Raw genomic sequence first — 19,333 nt, 5'->3', positions numbered from 1 at the left:
AGTATCACAGTTTTCACAAATATGAGGCAGCACAATTGTTTTCAACATTGATAATGAATGTTTCTTGAGCAGTAAATCATATTAGAATGATTTCTGACGGACCATGTGATGCTGAAGACTGGAGTAATGATGCTGAAAATTCTGCTTTGACATCACATGAATTATATTAGTTTTAAATATATCAAAATAGAAACTTCTGTAATTATATTTCACAATATTACTGTTTATATTGACTGTTTGATCAAATAAAATAATAAAACATTTATATATACAAAGTTATGTATATATCACATTTTTAATTATGTATTGAAATTTTGCATGAGAACTTTTCCTGCACTCGTAAGAAAGCTTGTACACAATTATTATTGAATGAGAGCCTTTATGTACGTTCACCTGAATTGCTCTCAAATAATATTTTATTAATACTATTTTATAAACCAGATGTATCTTGGAGTCCAAGATCTAACCAATGTTAGGTCTTACTCATGAAAAAGTACAATGTTATTGTTGTACTGATCTGTACATGTGCCATGGTTTTTGCCACGGTGATATCACAGATTTTAGACATGTATATTACACATCCCTTGGAGTATGGTATGCTATATAGTATTCACAAAGCACCATGGTTGTCTAATGGCTATTAAAGTACCAAGATATTACAACCCGAATTCTGGAAATGTTGGGACGTTTTTTAAATTTGAATAAAATGAAAACTAAAAGAATTTCAAATCACATGAGCCAATATTTTTTAGACACAGTAGAACATAATATAGATAACATAACATAACAAATGTTTAAACTGAGAAATTTTACAGTTTTATGCACAAAATGAGCTCATTTCAAATTTGATGCCTGCTACAGGTCTCAAAATAGTTGGGACGGAGGCATGTTTACCATGGTGTAGCATCTCCTCTTCTTTTCAAAACAGTTTGAAGACGTCTGGGCATCGAGGTTATGAGTTTCTGGAGTTTTGGTGTTGCAGTTTGGTCCCGTTCTTGCCTGATATAGGTTTCCAGCTGCTGAAGAGTTTGTGGTCTTCTTTGACGTATTTTTAGTTTAATGATGCACCAAATGTTGTCTATAGGTGAAAGATCTGGACTGCAGGCAGACCAATTCAGCACCCGGACTCTTCCACTACGAAGCCATGCTGTTGTAATAGCTGTGGTTTTGCATTGTCCTGCTGAAATACACGTCGTCTGGAGGGGAGCATATGTTGCTCTAAAACCTTTATATACTTTTCAGCATTCATAGTGCCTTCCAAAACATGCAAGCTGCCCATACCGTATGCACTTATGATCAGAGATGCTGGCTTTTGAACTGAACGCTGATGACACGCTGTGAGGTCTCCCTCCTCTTTAGCCCAGAGGACACGGCGTCCATGATTTGCTTTTTCAGCCCTTTGTTGCCCCCGTGCCAACTCTTTTGAGACCTGTAGCAGGCATCAAATTTGAAATGAGCTCATTCAGTGGATAAAAGTGTAAAATTTCTCAGTTTAAACATTTGTTATGTTATCTATATTATGTTCTACTGTGTATAAAAAATATTGGCTCATGTGATTTGAAAGTCTTTTAGTTTTCATTTTATTCAAATTTAAAAAACTTCCCAACATTTCCGGAATTCAGGTTGTACCATCTGATGCCATCAATGACACTTTTTCATAAGGGTTTTTGCCATAATTGAGCTTGTTCATTCCTCTAAAAAGGGTGTTTTCCTTTCCTTATTCTAAAAAATTTAATAACACCCTGTTTAGATATCAAATTTTGCAGCCACACTTTTGTTGTTCCTCTGCATTTTGAAGATAATTTTTGTTCCTCTTTGCCTCTCAGACTTGTCTGAGACATCCAGACTGCGAATCGGCACGAATCAACAAAGAAGCAGTCTTCCAGCGTATGCGTCTGGCCCTGGAGCAAGTCATTGAGATTGTGACTGACACGAGGAGCGGTGGGGAGGCCAAAGCACTTCCTGTCAGCATCTACGCTGGGATTAAAGACTTTAAGGTGCAGGTGTAGGCCAAGGGCTCTTATATAGATGCCTCAATGGATAAAGTTTATATTTTAAAGACGTCTTTAAAAAAGGTATTGTTGTGAATAAGTTACATTTCAAAGTATATTACAATAGAAAACAGTTACTTGAAATTGTAATAATACTTTGCAATATTACTGTATTTTTGATCAAATAAATGAAGCATCGGTAAGCATGAGAGACGTCTCTCAAAAACATTACAAAATCTTACCAACCAGGAACTTCTGAATTAAAATAATTTTATAAAATATTTTTTTGGTGCCACTTAGGTTACACACTTCACCCATTAAGGTGCCCTAAAAAAATTGTCAGAAGCAGAAGAAATTTTGACTGATAGTGATAATTATTTTAATATTATGGATGAAACCATTAAATATCCAATATAATATAAAAATGCAGACATTAGCCAATAAATGGTATATCATGAATCAGTATCTCACCAGATGCTTGTATGCATGTTTCAGGTTAAAGTGGAGGGTCTGAGAGACTCTCTGTACTGTGTGTCCTGTGAGGCTGTGGCGGCTCAGCTGGAAGCTCTGGTGGAGAAAACCGAAGACTTTACAGACTCTGCCTACACCAGCCATGAGCAGAGAGAGACAATCATACAGCTCTGCCAGATCACACGTCAGGAGACCAAACAGCTCACCAACACATGGAGGCACGCGGTAAGAGGGACACATACACACATTAGAGACTGCACTGACCAATCATTCACCGTATGACTTGATTCTCACTTAATGGTAACAGCAGGAGGAAAAGTCCAAACTGCATCCCAGTGCAGCTGTACGACATTGATTTGTGTCCTTAACTTGTTCTCTTATTCATATCTTAACACAAACGTTTCACTTGGCTGTATATCTGTTCTTCACATCTTTGTTGTGCAGTGTGAAGGATGTTCTTTGTGATTCTTCTCCTGTGGAGTAACTGCCCATGAACCTCATACTCTCACTGTGCCTCATACACTGGGAAAAATAAGCCTTACAATGCAAATCTATAGGTGTTTATTCTCTCCTGCTTCCTGCATTTGGTTTCTTGAATAAGCTATTCATTTCCTGTCATTGTGCCATGATTTCTTTTATTGTGCAGCAGCATACTTTTCAGAAAATCTTTATTGAAACTACATGATTTGTTCTGTGTGTGATACTGTGTTATAAGGACTTTGTGCATAGGTGGAGTTGACTCTAAACCTTCTGATGTATTTAAACCATAGAGGGATGAAAAGAAAGGAAAAAGTCGCAAAGAAAGAAAATACATGAAATTAAAAGTTTTTAAAATGCATGCACTCTCTAATGGTTTAATAGCAGCATTAATTTGAAGGTTGATATAAAGTTACACAGTATTCATTACTATACACTGAATGGCTTGTGAAGGAAAAACCCTGTTCAAGGAAAAAGACTGAGTCAGTGCAATTTTTTCACTTTACATATGTTAGAAAATGTCAACATTTTTTTTGGTCTTATTCATTTGTCCTACGTGACTTCTGGTGCTTTAAATGTGTTTCCTGGGAATCAAAACCCTGACCTCGGCATTACTAGTATTGTGATCTCACAAGAACACATGGCGAATATGAAGCCTAAAATGTATGAAATGCAGGCTTCCTCCAATCATGAAAAACCTAAATACTAAGTAATTTAAAATTATTCTTTTCCTGGCCTGGAAAAGACATAAATGAAATCTTTAAAGTCAAGGAAAAGTCCTGGAATTTCTATCAATATAAGATTTACTAGTTATTCGCTGATCTATTTTGTAGGCTAGAAATTGCACTTAAGTATGTAGTCAAAAGCCACAGTCTGATTTGGAACCACGTTTTTGAGTTGAATGATACATAGTGGAATTGGTCTGAATTTGAATGATTTTTAAAATTGCAAATCATGGAAATGTACTGGTTAAAATGTATAGGACCTTTTGAAAATGTTTCAGACACTCGATCATCTGGATTTTCAAAGGCCAATGCAATATCTAGAGAACTGGCAGATAATGCAGATATAATACATTCAAAAATTTGGAATCAGTAAGATTTTTTTTCTTTTATGCTTACCAAGGCTGCATTTATTTGATAAAAACAGAGTAAAAACAGTAATATTGTGAATATTAATATAATTTAAAATAACCGTTTTAATATTTTTTATTTAAAATTTTATTTTAAAATGTAATTTATTCCTTTGACGGTAAAGCTGAATTTTCATCAGCCATTTCTCGAGTCTTTAGTGTCACATGATCTTTCAGAAATCATCCTATCATTATTAATTTTCAGTTGTGAAACAGTCATACATCTTGGAGTATTTCATGAATAGAATGTTATAGAATAGAAAACAGAATTTATTTGAAATAGAAATCTTCTATAAATGCCTTTATTGTCACTTTATTGTCACTTTTCAAATTAAAAAAAATTGCTGACCCCAAACTTTTGAACAGTAGTGTATTATTACATTTATCCATTTCTGCAAGAAATTACACAGTAATTAATCCAGTAGAACACCTTTGAATCTTTATCTGCTTGTGTTCTGTTGTACAGTGTTTCTTTATATAAAAAAAGGTCCCAGATTTCTTTATATTTATTTGTTGTATTTCTATACATTTGATTGTTTTCTCATGTGTAGTTTTTGAGGATGTAATGCCTGCCTCCAATTAAACAGTTTTCCAGTTTTCATTAGTCTCATGAAGCCAGACGATTGATGTGTGGTCCTCGTTGCAGCTGATTCTGGCCAAGAATCGCCCACTTAGACAGGAAGAGACCAACATCTAAAGTGACAATTTGTTTTGTTTTACATGCTATTTAGGGAAGAGTTTAACTGAAAGGGATTAACCAAAATAATAGCTTAGTGTGGAAATTTGAAACATTATGGTCATAATTCCTGTTCTCCAAAAAGAAATACAGAACCCAAGGTGAAATATACACTTCTGCTTGTAGAATACCAGCTTGTCAATTTTCATACAAATCCAGACTTCAAATCTAGTAATTCGTTCATCCTTAAGAACACTCAATGTATAAACCCAGCACCTTTGTAACATGACTTTGATCCAAATTGAAAGAACCTGTCGACCATCACTCATGGACTCCATAAACCCAGCCAATCGGGTTGGAACTGTCCATTTAAACAAGCTCTTGACATTTTTAAGTGCGACTGTCAATGAACAGACCATGGGCATGGATTTTCCTCCCTCAAGCACTGCATTTCTTCTTTTTACGAGTCCTTGAATGTTTATGAGTTACCATGTATATGTCTCAGCTGTCATTAGCCAAAATGTATTTAGAGACTGCGTTGTTTTTACATGGTAATATCTGGATTGTTCCCCACTTTACCTGTCCACCATTACAGTGACAGAAACATTCGGAATGTGTTCACTGAAGTGCAATGACTGTTTAAGTTCCAGTGTGACGTCTCAGAGTAAAGCACGGAAGATGAGAGCGCTTCAAACATTCACACGGCTTCTGTGGCATGCTTGTGTTGACACCCTGTCGTAATCCCATCGGAAAGCAATCCCACCCACCTGTCTGCCTGTCCTCTGAAGAGAAAGCTGCGGATAAAGACTGTCATGTCTAACAAAGTCCATTTTTCAGGTTGCTTGGGCCACTGACACTTGTGTTGAAACTTGACGGCTTTTCAGCATGGATGCATGTTCAACTGGTTGAAAATCATCCTGTTTGCAGTGTGTTAAATTCCCTTTCTATCGTTGTTTGTGTTTCTTTTCCCCTGCAGCAGCAATCGCTTAAAGCCAAAGAGGCCACGGACGAGATGGAGCTCTCTATTTTGAAGACTTGTCAGAGTGTCAGTGATCTCAGGCGAGAGGTGAGATTCTTGTGACAAGCTACGCACAGGGATTGAATCCCATGAGCCAAGCATCTAAAACAAAATCAAAATCTTTCTTCAGAAGCATCCATCCCAGTGTTCCCTGTATCACTTGTGCTGAATTTACAGTGCAATAACATATTTACTTAATTTGTGAATTTGCATTTGAATGTCATGAGATAAGAGTAAAACAAAGACCGCTTATCTTTTTATTGCATTGTCTGAACATAGAAAAACAAATCGGGCCACTGTAATCTGATTCACAATCAAATGACTTTTATAAGTTAATTCTTTTAATAAATGGCACAAAGTCAGTACCAATAGCTTTGTGAGCAGCGCGCCAACAACATACAGCGCCGTTGCGCTACGAACGTCCCGTGTTCGAATGCCGACTCAAGGACCTTTCCCAATCCCACCCCCTCTCTCTCCCACTTTGCTTATTGTCTGCTCCGATCTGTCCTGTCACAAAGGCAACAAATTCTACAAAAATGCTAACTAAATAAATAAACTTACTAGTTTGCAAGTCATCATAACTTTCATGATGATGTTGAGGATGTCTCGAAACAACTGCTTTGTGAAACTTAAATCAGTACAATTACAGTTTTATTGCAACATAACAATATACTGTAGCATAAATTATATACAAAATTATTTGTTGACAGGCATTACAGAACAAAAGAATACTAAACAGTATTCTAAAGTAATACTAAAAAAAATAGTCCAGATGCAAACAGTAAAAAAACAAAGCGCCGCTGTCATTTAAATGATTGGCCAAAACGCATAAAATGTTGTCTATTTTTAGTTGAAAAAGGTGTCATTTAAACATCCCCCTCAGTACAATTGCTGACTGGTTGTTCATATAATTCATATTGTTCATAATAAATTAAAACACTGAAGTATGTTGCTAAAACTATTGTCTTGCTTTGCATACTTGGGGAATATTTAGGAAACACTGGTCAGTTTATGTTATTGGACTTTTCCTTTTGTTCAGCTTCATAGAGTGGCGGTGGGAAGGGCCACTGAGCTGCTGAAGCTGCATTCAGATCATCTAGTGCTGCAGGCCCTGAAGGCCTCCGGTGGGGATGGAAACCTGGAGGCCGTGGCTGATTATGCTGGCACACTGACCGAACACAAAGAGCAACTGGTGGAGGTGAGCGGCTCTGTTTAACACATTGTTCTGACAAAGATTTGATTAGAAAGCAGTTTATTTATTTAAAAAAAAAAAATATTCTGTAGTACTGTAACACCAGGTGCAGTTTCCAGAGTTGTTGAATTTAAGGAATTTATTAAAATTCAAAAGCAATTAGGATTCGAAATAAACTGCTATTATTATGTCTATTATTATTACACTTATTATATTTGCTTATATTTATTATAATAAGTGCATTCAGTACTTATTGTCAGGTTGGTGCATTGCGGTGCATTTAACAATAGCTATGTTGTATAATCTACTGAAGTGTTTGAATTTCACTATAGGGTGAACTTCAGTGCAGTGCCATTTATTCTGATTTCAGACTTGTCGTTTGCTCTGCCACATTTCGGGGACCGAGCCGCTGGAGATCACTTGTATTCACGCTGAGGAAACTTTCCGTGTCATTGGACCTCAGGTAAACAGAGAGGTTGTCTGCTAGTAAAGTAGGAATCTGACACCTTTTTTTTCAGGCTTTCATAGACTTACAGAATATAGATTTAGTTAATAAAAGAATGAAAGAAGATTGTTATTCGCCTCAGTTACTGCTTATTTTCCAAAAATCACCAATGCTTATTTGACACATTTTGCACTGTTGTTGTTGACTTTGCAGCTCCGATTACAGAAAAAACAGCAGAGACAAACACACTTACATAGGCATAAAATAGCAAGAAATTGCAATTAAAATGCATTTTCAGCTGGATGAAAAAAAAAACAAATCATGCATCAAAATCATCTTTGCGGTTCTTGCTTGTTTTCTTTTTCAATGCAAACAGTAGTTAACACATGAAATCAAAAAGAAAGGTAAGATTGGGCCAATGCACAGAATGTAATATTTAACATTCGAGTATATTTGCAGTGCATTTCATCAGCACACTTCATTAGCATATCTGATTTCATGCAGGAATGAGTGTTCTTAGAGAGGGCAGTCTCACCTCACCAGCCAATAATGATGAGGCCTAAAGATCAGGCAGCCAATAAGAGCACAGCGGGTGAGCGGCAGCTTCAGGGGTGCATGATAATGAGTTGCTTTATCAGTAATTCCAAAAGCCACAGGTAATTACCAGCTGAATCCACACCCTCAGCGGAGACGAGCTCTGCTTCGCTGTGTTTGTTTTTTGAAACATCCTCCCAGTAAGCTGTAAATCATAATTATGCAGTTGCCGACAGAGATGGTGCATTTATGCTGTGGGACACTAGAAAGAAACCAACGATGAATATTGATATTCAGATGTTGCACAGGAGTTGAATTATGCAGTCACATCAAAAATGACAGTACACTGAGGTTTTTGAAAGAAATCTCTTATGCTCACCAAGGCTGTATTTATTTAATCAAAAATGCAGTAAAACAGTAATATTGTGAATTATAATTACAATTTAAACTAACTGTTTTCTATGTGATTATATTTTGAAATGTAATTTATTCCTGTGACAGCAATACTGAATTTTCGGCAGCCATTACTTCAGACAAATTTTCTTACCTATGCACCCAGGAAAGGTACCCATGCAAAAATAAAATCAAATAAATATGCATGCATACATATTGCATTATTTGATTATATGTACTACCCTTTATAAACAAGTAATAAATATATACTCAAGTAATAAAATAACATATTTTAAAATGTAATTTATTCCTGTGACGGCAAAGCGGTGGTACTTATTTTTTTTTTTCAGGATTTTTTGATGAATATGAAGTTTTTTAAGATTATAATGTATTTGGTGATTTGATGGTCTTGTATTTAAAGTTGGCAAGAAAGTTCTTGAAAAGAGTGTTAAAAAGCATTTCCCCTCAATTTTTCCTGTCAGATCATTTCAGCAGCACAGACCCTTGCTCTGCACCCCACCAGCAAGATTGCCAAAGAAAACCTGGATGTGTTTTGCGAGGCCTGGGAGTCCCAGTTGTGCGACATGGCCATCCTACTGAAGGAGATCAACGATGTGTTTGAGGGCCGCAGAGGTGTGTTAGTCAAGCTGTTCAGTCATGTTATCAATTTGTAGGCTGACTTTTAGGACTTCAAACTCAAACAACTTCTTTTTCCAGCCCAAGATATGAAAGACCCTTATGTATGTATGAGATCTGCATTTACCACAGTACTTACCACAATATTGTAATCTGGATTTCATGGGTGCTTTGAATGCATCAGTAGCAGGTATTTCCAGGTGCACACAATTTTTTGTTCATGCCTATGGGCAGGGCAGCGATAAGGGTTTTTAAAGGTCTTTTTCCTCGTGGCCAGATTGCTATCTTTTCCAGCCGCTAAAGATGTGCGGCTTTGACATTTACACTGCATCCACATCCCTCACATGAGGTAATTGAATAGAGGCTGGATAAATCTCTGTAGGCAAGGTTAAGCGTGTATTGCTGCAGCCGTACTGAGATTACAGGTCTGTGAAAGTCCTTTCACTCATCTGTATTTGGACATAGCGCTCAAGGATCAGTTTGAGCGATGGCAACTCTTCCGAGTGAAACTCTGGTTTTCTCACGGCAGCACATAAAGAGCTTTATGTGGCAACGATATTTGTCAGAGTCTGAAGGAAGGCATCAGTAACATGACAGAAACCCGGTGCCTGGGGAGATGTTTTTGTTCCAGATGAGAGGCTCCCAGTCGTCATCGGAGCCAACCGAGATATTTCCCAAAACAAACTGTCATCCCCCAAGATCCTGCCTTTGTATCTGTTCATCCACATCATTATCCACAGCCTTTTTCTGGCTAGACATGTATTTGACCCAAGTTTTATGTTTTATATAGTGTCCTGTATATAGTTATATGTGGTTTTAATACTTAAAATGTCTTCCTCATTTTAGGTGATAAGAAAGCATATCTGTCTCTACCCAGACCAGGGGTAAGTCTCACAAGCAGTTATGATTTTATCACAAATTTCTATTACCATATCATGTCCTTCATTATTTACCGATTCATCTATTTTATAGAAACACTCTGCCAACCTGAAGACAGTCAAGGCTGCCAAACTTGACGCAGAGGTACAATTTCTCCTAATAAAACATAATGTATGAACAAAAAAGTTGAAGTAATGATCATTTTTATCTTTCAGATGGAAAAGACTGGGTTGAAAATTTTCCATCATGCTCTATTCTTGACCTCATTTGTAATTTTTATCCAGAAAATTATATAGACGCTTACCATTCCATTTCCAAATGTAGATTACAGTATTTGCATTTTCAGTCCACCCCAAAACCTAATTTTCGAGAAACTCTATGACCTAGACTTCACAAAACATTACAACGGAACTTAATTAAGATTTAACGGACAACTGATAAGCCTAAGTGGGATGAAACTGATTTGTTTATTTTTATGTATTAATTTGGTCACAAAAAAAATAATTTGAAAGTCTAAACCTCAGTTCGTTGCATCTCTAACTTTTAGAATAGTCTCTGGCAAATTATGTGTTATTTTACTATTATTTATATACTACAGAATTTATTAATATTTTAAATTAAACTTATATTTTTATATTTTCAGTTGTCAATTTAATAGAAGTAGTAATATTTTATGTGCTTTTGTAATTTTTATTAGTTTAATAAAAACTTGGCAAGGTTTCAAGTTTTAGTTTTTCATCTAATAATAATTTTATTTAATTTCAGCTTTTTTTCACACAGTGAAAACAATTAGTGTGGGAATATTTTTAAAGCTTGAAAATGCAATATACCAGATAAACAATTTTTTTTAGCACTTTAAAACTGTAAGCAATGGAAAATTCTTAGTTACTGTAACTTCTGCTAAATACATTTAAATAAAAATATAGTAATTTGTCAGTATTTCTTTCTGCTTGAATGTATCCTTGTGGCCATGATCTGAAGAGTCTTCTAATGTTGATCTATACAGGAGCAAACCACCATTGCCAAGCTTGGGCTGGAACTGTGTCTCCTCACCTCAGATGTGGACTCAGAGGTGGAGCGCTGGGACGAGCAGGACCACGAGATGGTTCAGCTGTGTCAGGTCATATCCAGCATGGCGTATTCCATGTACCTCTTCACCAGGTAACCCACTGGAAAACCTCAAAGTCCGTTTATCAGATTATCAGATTGGTTCGAGTAGTGTTATATTACACAGGAAATTAAATGCAGTGTACTGGAAAGTTGAAGCTTTATGAAAAATGTCTGTTCAGAAGACAAAACCATGTTGTTGTTAATCTGCACTTTCTGTCAGCCTACACAATCAGTTTTATGGATCTTCTAAGGATGTTGCATTAACTCTCTTCTGTTTTGCACTCTGTGATTAAGGGGGGAAGGCCTACTGAAGACAACTTTGGATCTATTCCACCAAGCTGAGGTACGCCAGCATTCATTCTCTCTCATAGGTTTTTTTAATTGAATCTATTCAAGGTGCCATTAAGAGCAATGAATCCCCTGGAAAAGATGGATCAATATATTATTAAAGCCAGCTGTCATTTGTCTGTGAGATACAGTGATCCAGAGCAGGATGTGTGCTGTGAATGGGGAGGAAATGCTGATTAGGCAGTGTGTCGTTCTATTAGTGGAGCACACTGGCCTCCACCCAAACACAAGCTCTTATCTGACAGAGCAAGTTTACCTGCTCAACGTCACAGCAGAACAGCACTGCGAAGTTTCTTTAATATGTCTATGTACCTCTTTTTATAGCCTTTGCTGCATTGACGTCATGTTGCAATTCCCATAATTATGAGTTTCCTACTAGTAAACAGTTCACGTCAAACACACAATTACAACTTGGAAACTCATAATTTGAAATAACAAAGTCTTCAAGTTATCTCACTTGATCGATGTGACTTCATGTAAAAATAACCAAAAGGCAGTGACCATGTTATTTCATATGATACAAATTTCTGTTTATGCCAGTGTTATCCGTTTCGATTTCTTCAAGACATACAAGCATATAGAGGTGATTTAATATAGCGATTAAGTATTTTTCCATGCTGTTTTTTTACATGGATCAATTTTGACATTATGAGCATTGCCATAGTAACAAACAATTTCTGAGGTTTTGAACTACTCTGGTAATTATGATAATTTTGACATGACAGCATGACACTAATCATTGGATTTGACTACTAAATGCCGCTTTTGTCATTTTCTTGAGACTTCAGTCCTAAATATCAGTGAGATGTTAAAGTAATTTTTTGTGAGTAGATTTCAGGTAGGTAGGAATTGGTATTAGATGCTTGAAATAGCTGCCTGGACGCATTGCAAATATAATATATAATCGTTCTAATTCTATAAGAATAAGAAAGTTCTATAACGCTAATAACAATATTGTTGGAATCACTTTCACATCAATTTTCCAGCTGATGAATGATAAAAACATTGACCGCCAATCAGAAAGAACTTGAGCATTTAAAGCAGCAGACGACAAAACTGCTGCACATGCACATAGGAAACGGAAACATTATCGTTCTTGGTGTGAACAGACCTGTATGTAGAATTAATTTCTTCTAGGCCACTGAAAGTGTGACCTGACTTGAGTCTTTATCTTGTGTCAGTGTACATTAGGGTGGCCATACATCCACTTGTCCTGAACATGTCCTGGCTGGGATTTTAAATTGCCTAAAATGTCTGGGTATTGGCTTTGTTTTGCAATTTTGTTTTCCATATTATGTGAACTCGTATTTGCATTGCTTTTGACTGTTCTCTGTAGATCACATGCCCTGATTGGTTGACTATATACAATGGCTACATGCCATTGGTCAGACTACAAGTCGTATCCTTCAGCAAGTATGAAAACAATAGGAAAACAAAGCCAAAACTCGTCTGTTTTAGGCAATTATTAATCCCAGCCAGGACATGTCCAGGAAAAACATGCATATTTGCGCTATTAATTTCTTTAGGTTTTACTTACTTTAATGTAAAAAAAAATCTTGATGCACCTTTAACTTCATTCAAGTTTTGTAACATTTACTCTGATACAGAGTAAAGCCTTACATTATGGATTTATTTTCCAGGTGTTGTCAGATCAAGGTCTCCAGCTGTGCAACATCCTCCACTCTCTCTCCACACAGGTAACACACACGCGCGCCCACCAGGCCCTTATGTACCACAGTTTAATTAGTTGCCTGTAAATAAAGGACTGTAATGACTGCCATCCATCTCATTAGGACCACTGAGACGTGGCTATCAGAGTTACTTAACCCTGCTCTGGCTGGGGCCGACAGGGGCCACTCATCCATAATCACAGAGCCTGACATTTGTGGTGCACTGCACGGTTTGATTAATAATCTCAAACTTGCCTGACCCACAATGCATTTCCCCAGCTGCAAACAGAGTACGGCTAATACAAATCGCTTGCGTCCATTTATTTATCCATCAGTTCAAATTCAGCAATTACCTCACTTTGGCAAACCTGTAATGCAGTTTTGGGTGAAAGTCTCAATTAGGGCTATTAGATTGTTAAATTTGTCCTTGCTGCAGGAAGTCCTGTAAGGATCGTAGAAAGGAAAGCAATACTATATGCATACAAAACAAAACGCCCCTATATATATATATATATATATATATATATATATATATATATATATATATATATATAATGAAAAAGTAACTTCTAAAGCAAAATAAAGCCACTTCCACAAGTGTAGTCTATCAGCTTGTTTTTACTGAATTTACAAAATTGTCTTCTGTCTCGTTCAGGCCGTCATGTTCATAATTTTGCATATTTAAAGAACATCATAAAAAATTATGTCTAATGTAGAAAATTAGTCTTTAAGCAAAAGATCTGCTGTATTAAAGTTTGTTTCGATTCCTCATCTCTCAAATGTTCTACTTTAAATGTTAAAGCCACATATTGTGTCTGTGTTATAGCTGCTGGATGAAGACAGAATCCTTATCCTATCTGAGACTGAGAAGCTGTCAGCCGCATGTCAACAGCTGCAGGTCTGTGCCAAGACTCCGGTTCAGGGCAAGAGCGCCATCTTTCAGAAGGTAATCAGTGAATGGAGCAGACATGAGTAGGGTTTTTGTTTGTTTGACTTGACAGTTTAATCCATTAATGCACTTAAATTCATAATTTAGAATCTGAGGATTCAAATTATATCGATTCATCTTCATTTAGACATTTAAAGAGAACAATATAAACTAAAGTTTAAAGTCACAGGTCACTGCCACATGTGATTAGATAATAAATTGGTTTCTCCTGCAAAGACACTGATCTTACTCCATTTCCTGACTCCATTTAACCTGATAAAATGGTATGATGTCCAGGGTCATCCTTCTGTTTTGATAAAGCAAAAGTCACAGCCAAAGGCAGGTTTAAATAGGTTTATAGAGGCTGTGTTTGTGTCGTGCTGTGGAACCAAAAAAACGATCTCCGGAAAAACAAGCTCAATCGGGATCTCCCAGCATGTTTTCAGGAGCCCTCGTGTTAGCAAAACTGTATTTTGGGAAGTTTAGTCAGCTAATGATCCATCTGTTTTTCTTGTGTCGTTCAGGTTGACTCATCCATACAGAATACCAAAGGCATCTTGACAGTGGTGGTCTCTTTACTGCCCATCTGTAATAAGCTCATCAGAAAGGTAGGAAGCAACATGAACATCTGGATTAACTTTTTAATTTGATCCCTATTGGTTGGTAATGTATATTTAATTGTGTTTGCTCATCATCTCTATTTTTATATTTAATTACATTCATGCTGTCATGTAACACTTCTTTAAAAAAAACAAAAAAACAATTTGATGACATTTAAAAAAAACTTTTTTGTTGCATTTTTGCCTTTATTATGATAGGACAGATCAGAGCTGACAGGAAGTGAAGTGGGAGAGAGATAGGGGGTAGGATCTGGAAATGTCCTTTAGTCGGGATTAGAACTCGGGACGCCCTCAGCGCAAATTTGATGACATTTTAAAAATCTCAAAATGAATATCCATTTTTCATACTGTACATTATAATCATGGCTATCTGCCATTGAGGCAATAATTATTAGATTAGCTGTATCAGCCTGAATTTTAATATTGTTTGTGTTTGGTTAGGACAAAAACAAAAAAGGGATACATTGCATGACAAAAAAGATTTCCATGTAAAGGAACACATTGTGATAAGGAACAGGCTTTCTATAGTAAACTTAGTTATACAAAAGTTAAACTAAAACCATAAAAAACTAGTTTCTTGAAATAAAATGGGAAAAAAAACTTAAACTTGTTTTATTTCAGCTAGTTGTCACATTTCTCATTTTCATTTTGTTTAACTTGATATATTAAAAAAACTAAACTTAAAACTGAAATAAAATGAACACAAATTATATAGACATTTAAAAATGCAAAAAAATACAAAAGCACACAACAAAATTCCTAACAATTTAAACCAAATTAAAATGACAACAGAAAATATTAAAATAAAAACTAATTAAAATATTAATGAAAAATGAAGTAAAATAAAATTAATAGTATCTCCATGCTGGTTAGGAAACAGTCTTGTGCTAATATGTCATAGATGCACCGATATTAAAAATCTAGCTGATTAAATTGTGTTATTAAAGATGAACTTTAAAGAGTGTTAGATTACAGCAAAGATAATTAAAAACTGAGGAAATGAGCATGCATAAACTTACAATATTGAATGTTAATAATCAATTTAAAAAGCTCTAAATAAATTTTTCACAACGTGCCATGTGAGATATTGTGCACCCTCACTTATTATTTAATGTTTTGGTGTGATTTATGTTCTGTTCTATCAATTAAAAAAATGTGTACGATCAAATCTTAGAGCATGTTTGTATTAAACTGTATCTTCTACCTTTTAATTCCAGTGTAAAGCAGAACGCAGCTGTCTGGCTTCACCTCAGCACTGGAGGGAGAAGCAGCCGAGCACGACCGTCAGTGAGGAAACTCTGAATGGCAAAGGCTCCAACGGCTTTGGGGTCAAATCCCTGGAGCAGCACATGGCCACTCTAACATTCCTGGAGAGCAAATAGTTCTGAAAACCAAAGGCGCTTCTGCCTGTTCTCACGCACACAGTGCATGGCAATGCACTCGCCCACAACGTGCCATTCTTTGTGCTTTTGCCCATTCGCTTTGTGGTGTACGATAGCGTTAGCATTACCAGCCTCATTCCAGATACCAAAAAATATTGAAGAAAAAAACCCTTCTTTGCATGCGCTCAAGTCATTATGCGACTCTTTCAAGTGTAATGGCTGGTAAATAAGCTACGGTTTTAACCGAATATTCAGCTGCGTTTCTCGTGATTAGCCAACATTGAGGTGTATATGATAAAAGTCGATGCAAAAAAACTCTGCACACTGTTTTTAACATAACTGCCTCATGTACAAGTTGATGCCAAATATATCCAGTTTTAATCATCTTCCTACACAAGGCAGTCTGCTCAGTGCTGTGCAAGACACAGTTTCAGTGACTTTGGATATATTAGTATGAAACCGTTTATTGAGTGTTTACAGCAGGGAACGTTACTTTCCAAAGAGGCATTTCTGAAGGACAATAATGAAAGACAGTTCCTCTCAAAGGGAAGGTCACCTAAAATTGAACATTCTGTTATCGTTACCCTCATATCATTCCAAACCTGACTTCTGTGGAACACAAAAATAAGTGATTTTGAAATCTAAAAACTCTTGTTTCAGACCCCATTGACTTTCATTGTACAGACAAAAAAGTTTCAACATATTTTAAAACATCTTTTATGTTCCACTGAAGATCATACAGGTTTGGAATGACACGAGGGCAAGTAAATAAAGACAGAATTTTAATTTTCAGGTGGACTGGCGTAGTCCACCTGAAAATTGTACTTGCGTAGGAGTGACAGCCTTGGAATAGTATTGACTGCCTTGTAGGTCACTGTGATTTGTATTTTTACTTCAGTACTAACAATGTAAGTCAAGCTTTGGTACATTAACCTAAAAGGTTAGAGTGAGACGGTATATAAATCAATAGCTTAGCCTGTCGTGTATGGAACTTTTTAGTACGGCACAGATTAAAAGGCTCTTCAGAACTGGGTTTCCATTCACACACCAATTCTAGTTGATACACTGCTAAAATGTTCCTCGGATTTATACTTCAGTCAGTCAAACCATAAGCTTTAGAGATGATTGTGCAGCTATGACCTTGAGTTGTATTAGTGTTGGACCATTGAATGATTGTGAAATCAGAAAAAAATCTAAATATATGTTATTTTTCTTAAATATTTATGTTTGAGTGATTTATTTATGCACAAAACATTTCTTATTCAATTTTATACATTATAAGGCCATCCAAGCAGACTATTGAAACATACTCATGATGAAATGCATATTATCTTCAATCAATACATTTATTAAAAGCACATACTAACATCAAAACCATTGAAATTCTTTGTTGGTTATATGATCAGCTATATTGAAAATACAAGTTTACATACACCACGATGTTTGTAAGTTTTGGGTCGGTCAGTTTTACAATCTGTTTTGGAAAATGACAATGGCGAGATTGCTGTTAATTGTTTTGAGAGCACTGACCTTAGTTGGTGTAAAATAAATTGACTGAATAAAAACAAACATATAAAAGCTAGTTGAATACATTCAGAAGGGAGCAGTTCCCTAATTTAGCATTAACTTAATAATGATCTCCAAAAGGTTAGGGCTATATAAACAGACACATTATTTCCCTTCTGGTTGCCATAAAACTGTGACCTGTTACTTCTCAAATTAAAGCAGTTCTTAATGAAAAAATAAACACTGGCATTGTTATGTATCTCATGAATAGTGGTCCAACAAAATGAAATCCAAGACTGCTCTGGATCCAGCAGACAAGTCTTCGTTCCTTCAAATTTTCTCAAGATGTTTTTTGAAATGTAAGTGGCACACCGTCACAATGCCATTGACGTTTCCACCTGCTTGAAGTAGTTATTCTTCAAAGCAGACTCAGCAGTCAGTCAGCAGCTTCAAAGTGCAAGTTGCTCTCAGCAAGGCTCTTCTTGTTGGTTTCTTTTAGTCAGAACCTCCTCATTGTTCTCTGGTCAGAAGGCCTTCAGTGACACTCTCTTCAAATTTAGGTAATTTAAACTGCAATGTATCCCTCTGTGGAAGGCTGTGCCAAAAAAGAACACAATTCACACACGTGGTCTTAAATTTGGAAAAGATTACACCGATTTTCCATCTATTTTTTTTTTTAAGCAGTACTGGTGGTAACCTCTTCCAATAACAGATCTGGATTGTTCAGAATGGCTTCATTTACTTCTAGGAGACGTCCTCTGATACAGCTGCGAAAATATAAGTCGAACTGACATCATTTTAAGATGATAGAAATTCAATGTAATGTTTATCAAGTGACAGTCTGTGTAACTGACCTGAATATGGTGTATTGCTGTTCATCTCTACACAGTGGTGCAAACTCTGAGGAACTGACCACCCTGCAGAATAAATCATATTTACTGATAATGTTCAGGGAAAGTGTAAATTAAGATATAAAAGTAATTATCACAATCATTACCGTGTTGATTGATTGTATTTACAGTATGGAAAACATTAAAGGCAAAGGTACTCACTCGCTTTGACTCTTCAGACGGCTGCATCCATCACTTATCTGGTAGTTCATGTTTTTGATTTTTCGTCCATTCTGAAGGATAGGATGAGTGTGATGACGCATGTCCTGATAAGAAGGAAACAGAGTTATGTTTTCACAGCAAAAGTATGTTTAGAGGTAAGTATAGAGGGGTGTTTCTCCAAATATGAACACTTATGACCCTGTGGACTTTCAGAAAATAAAGAAGAGTGGACATATGGACATTCCCTGCAACATTTCCAACATGTTAGACATAGTTGGTTCAGATCATCGTGGTTTAAAATATGTAATATTATATTTATAGTATTTAAGATATTAAAGTTCGGAACTGGGATTTATGTACAGATTAAAATATATACAAAAACATCTCTGAAGTGTATAAAAATAAAGTTCTGAAATAGTTACAATGTGATATTCATCAACAAAAAGAAAAAACCGCTGCTATCCGCTAGTTTAAATAAAATAAACTTTGTAAAAGTGTACGTAGTTGAAGAAACTAAGAAAATTGCACAGGGAAGAGAATATAATATATTTACCTGTTGGAGTGCTCACATGCTTTTCTTTTCAGGTCTACTAACATTTACACCAACACTTAACATCTTAAAAAAGTATATGATTACGGACGGGGCTTTCTTTTCACTATCTTCCATGTCAGTTTTCACCACAGCAATTAAATTAAAAAAGAAAAATATTACAGAGGCTGATACATCCTGATCACATCTTAAAGTGATGTTTGAACCCGGAAGACAAATCAAGTTACACAACAAATAACTGTGCATAACTGTGTCTTGCGTAATTTACTTTACCTGATAATAAATGCAAACAAAATGTTATTCCACCCAATTCAACTATATTC

At 35.9% G+C, this 19,333-nt stretch overlaps 2 protein-coding genes across 2 annotated transcripts in view; one reads left to right on the top strand and one right to left on the bottom strand.

Annotated features, from left to right (window-relative positions):
- Positions 1-17,118, top strand: part of LOC306885122 (alpha-catulin-like) — a 53,296-nt gene extending 36,178 nt beyond the window's left edge. The window contains exons 6-19 of the mRNA XM_079441467.1: positions 1,827-1,997; positions 2,487-2,687; positions 5,724-5,813; positions 6,805-6,963; positions 7,328-7,420; positions 8,812-8,962; positions 9,812-9,849; positions 9,938-9,988; positions 10,851-11,005; positions 11,249-11,297; positions 12,943-12,999; positions 13,799-13,918; positions 14,425-14,508; positions 15,738-17,118. Coding sequence (XP_079297593.1) covers positions 1,827-1,997; positions 2,487-2,687; positions 5,724-5,813; positions 6,805-6,963; positions 7,328-7,420; positions 8,812-8,962; positions 9,812-9,849; positions 9,938-9,988; positions 10,851-11,005; positions 11,249-11,297; positions 12,943-12,999; positions 13,799-13,918; positions 14,425-14,508; positions 15,738-15,902 — 1,584 coding nt within the window. The 3' untranslated portion in view covers positions 15,903-17,118. The remainder of the gene's footprint in view (positions 1-1,826; positions 1,998-2,486; positions 2,688-5,723; positions 5,814-6,804; positions 6,964-7,327; positions 7,421-8,811; positions 8,963-9,811; positions 9,850-9,937; positions 9,989-10,850; positions 11,006-11,248; positions 11,298-12,942; positions 13,000-13,798; positions 13,919-14,424; positions 14,509-15,737) is intronic.
- LOC306885123 (protein Abitram-like) lies at positions 17,118-19,218 on the bottom strand. Its single transcript, XM_079441468.1, has 5 exons — positions 19,014-19,218; positions 18,461-18,564; positions 18,263-18,325; positions 18,106-18,175; positions 17,118-18,003 (listed from the first exon to the last, which is right to left on the bottom strand). The coding sequence occupies exons 2-5, from the start codon at positions 18,559-18,561 to the stop codon at positions 17,974-17,976; spliced, it is 264 nt and encodes an 87-aa protein (XP_079297594.1). The 5' UTR covers positions 18,562-18,564; positions 19,014-19,218; the 3' UTR covers positions 17,118-17,973.
- Positions 19,219-19,333: the final 115 nt, after the last annotated feature.

Source organism: Barbus barbus (assembly GCF_936440315.1).
Source record: "Barbus barbus genome assembly, chromosome: 19".
Lineage (NCBI taxonomy): Eukaryota > Metazoa > Chordata > Actinopteri > Cypriniformes > Cyprinidae > Barbus > Barbus barbus.
Note: the sequence above shows the minus strand (reverse complement) of the source record. Positions and strands in the feature narration are given on the sequence as shown.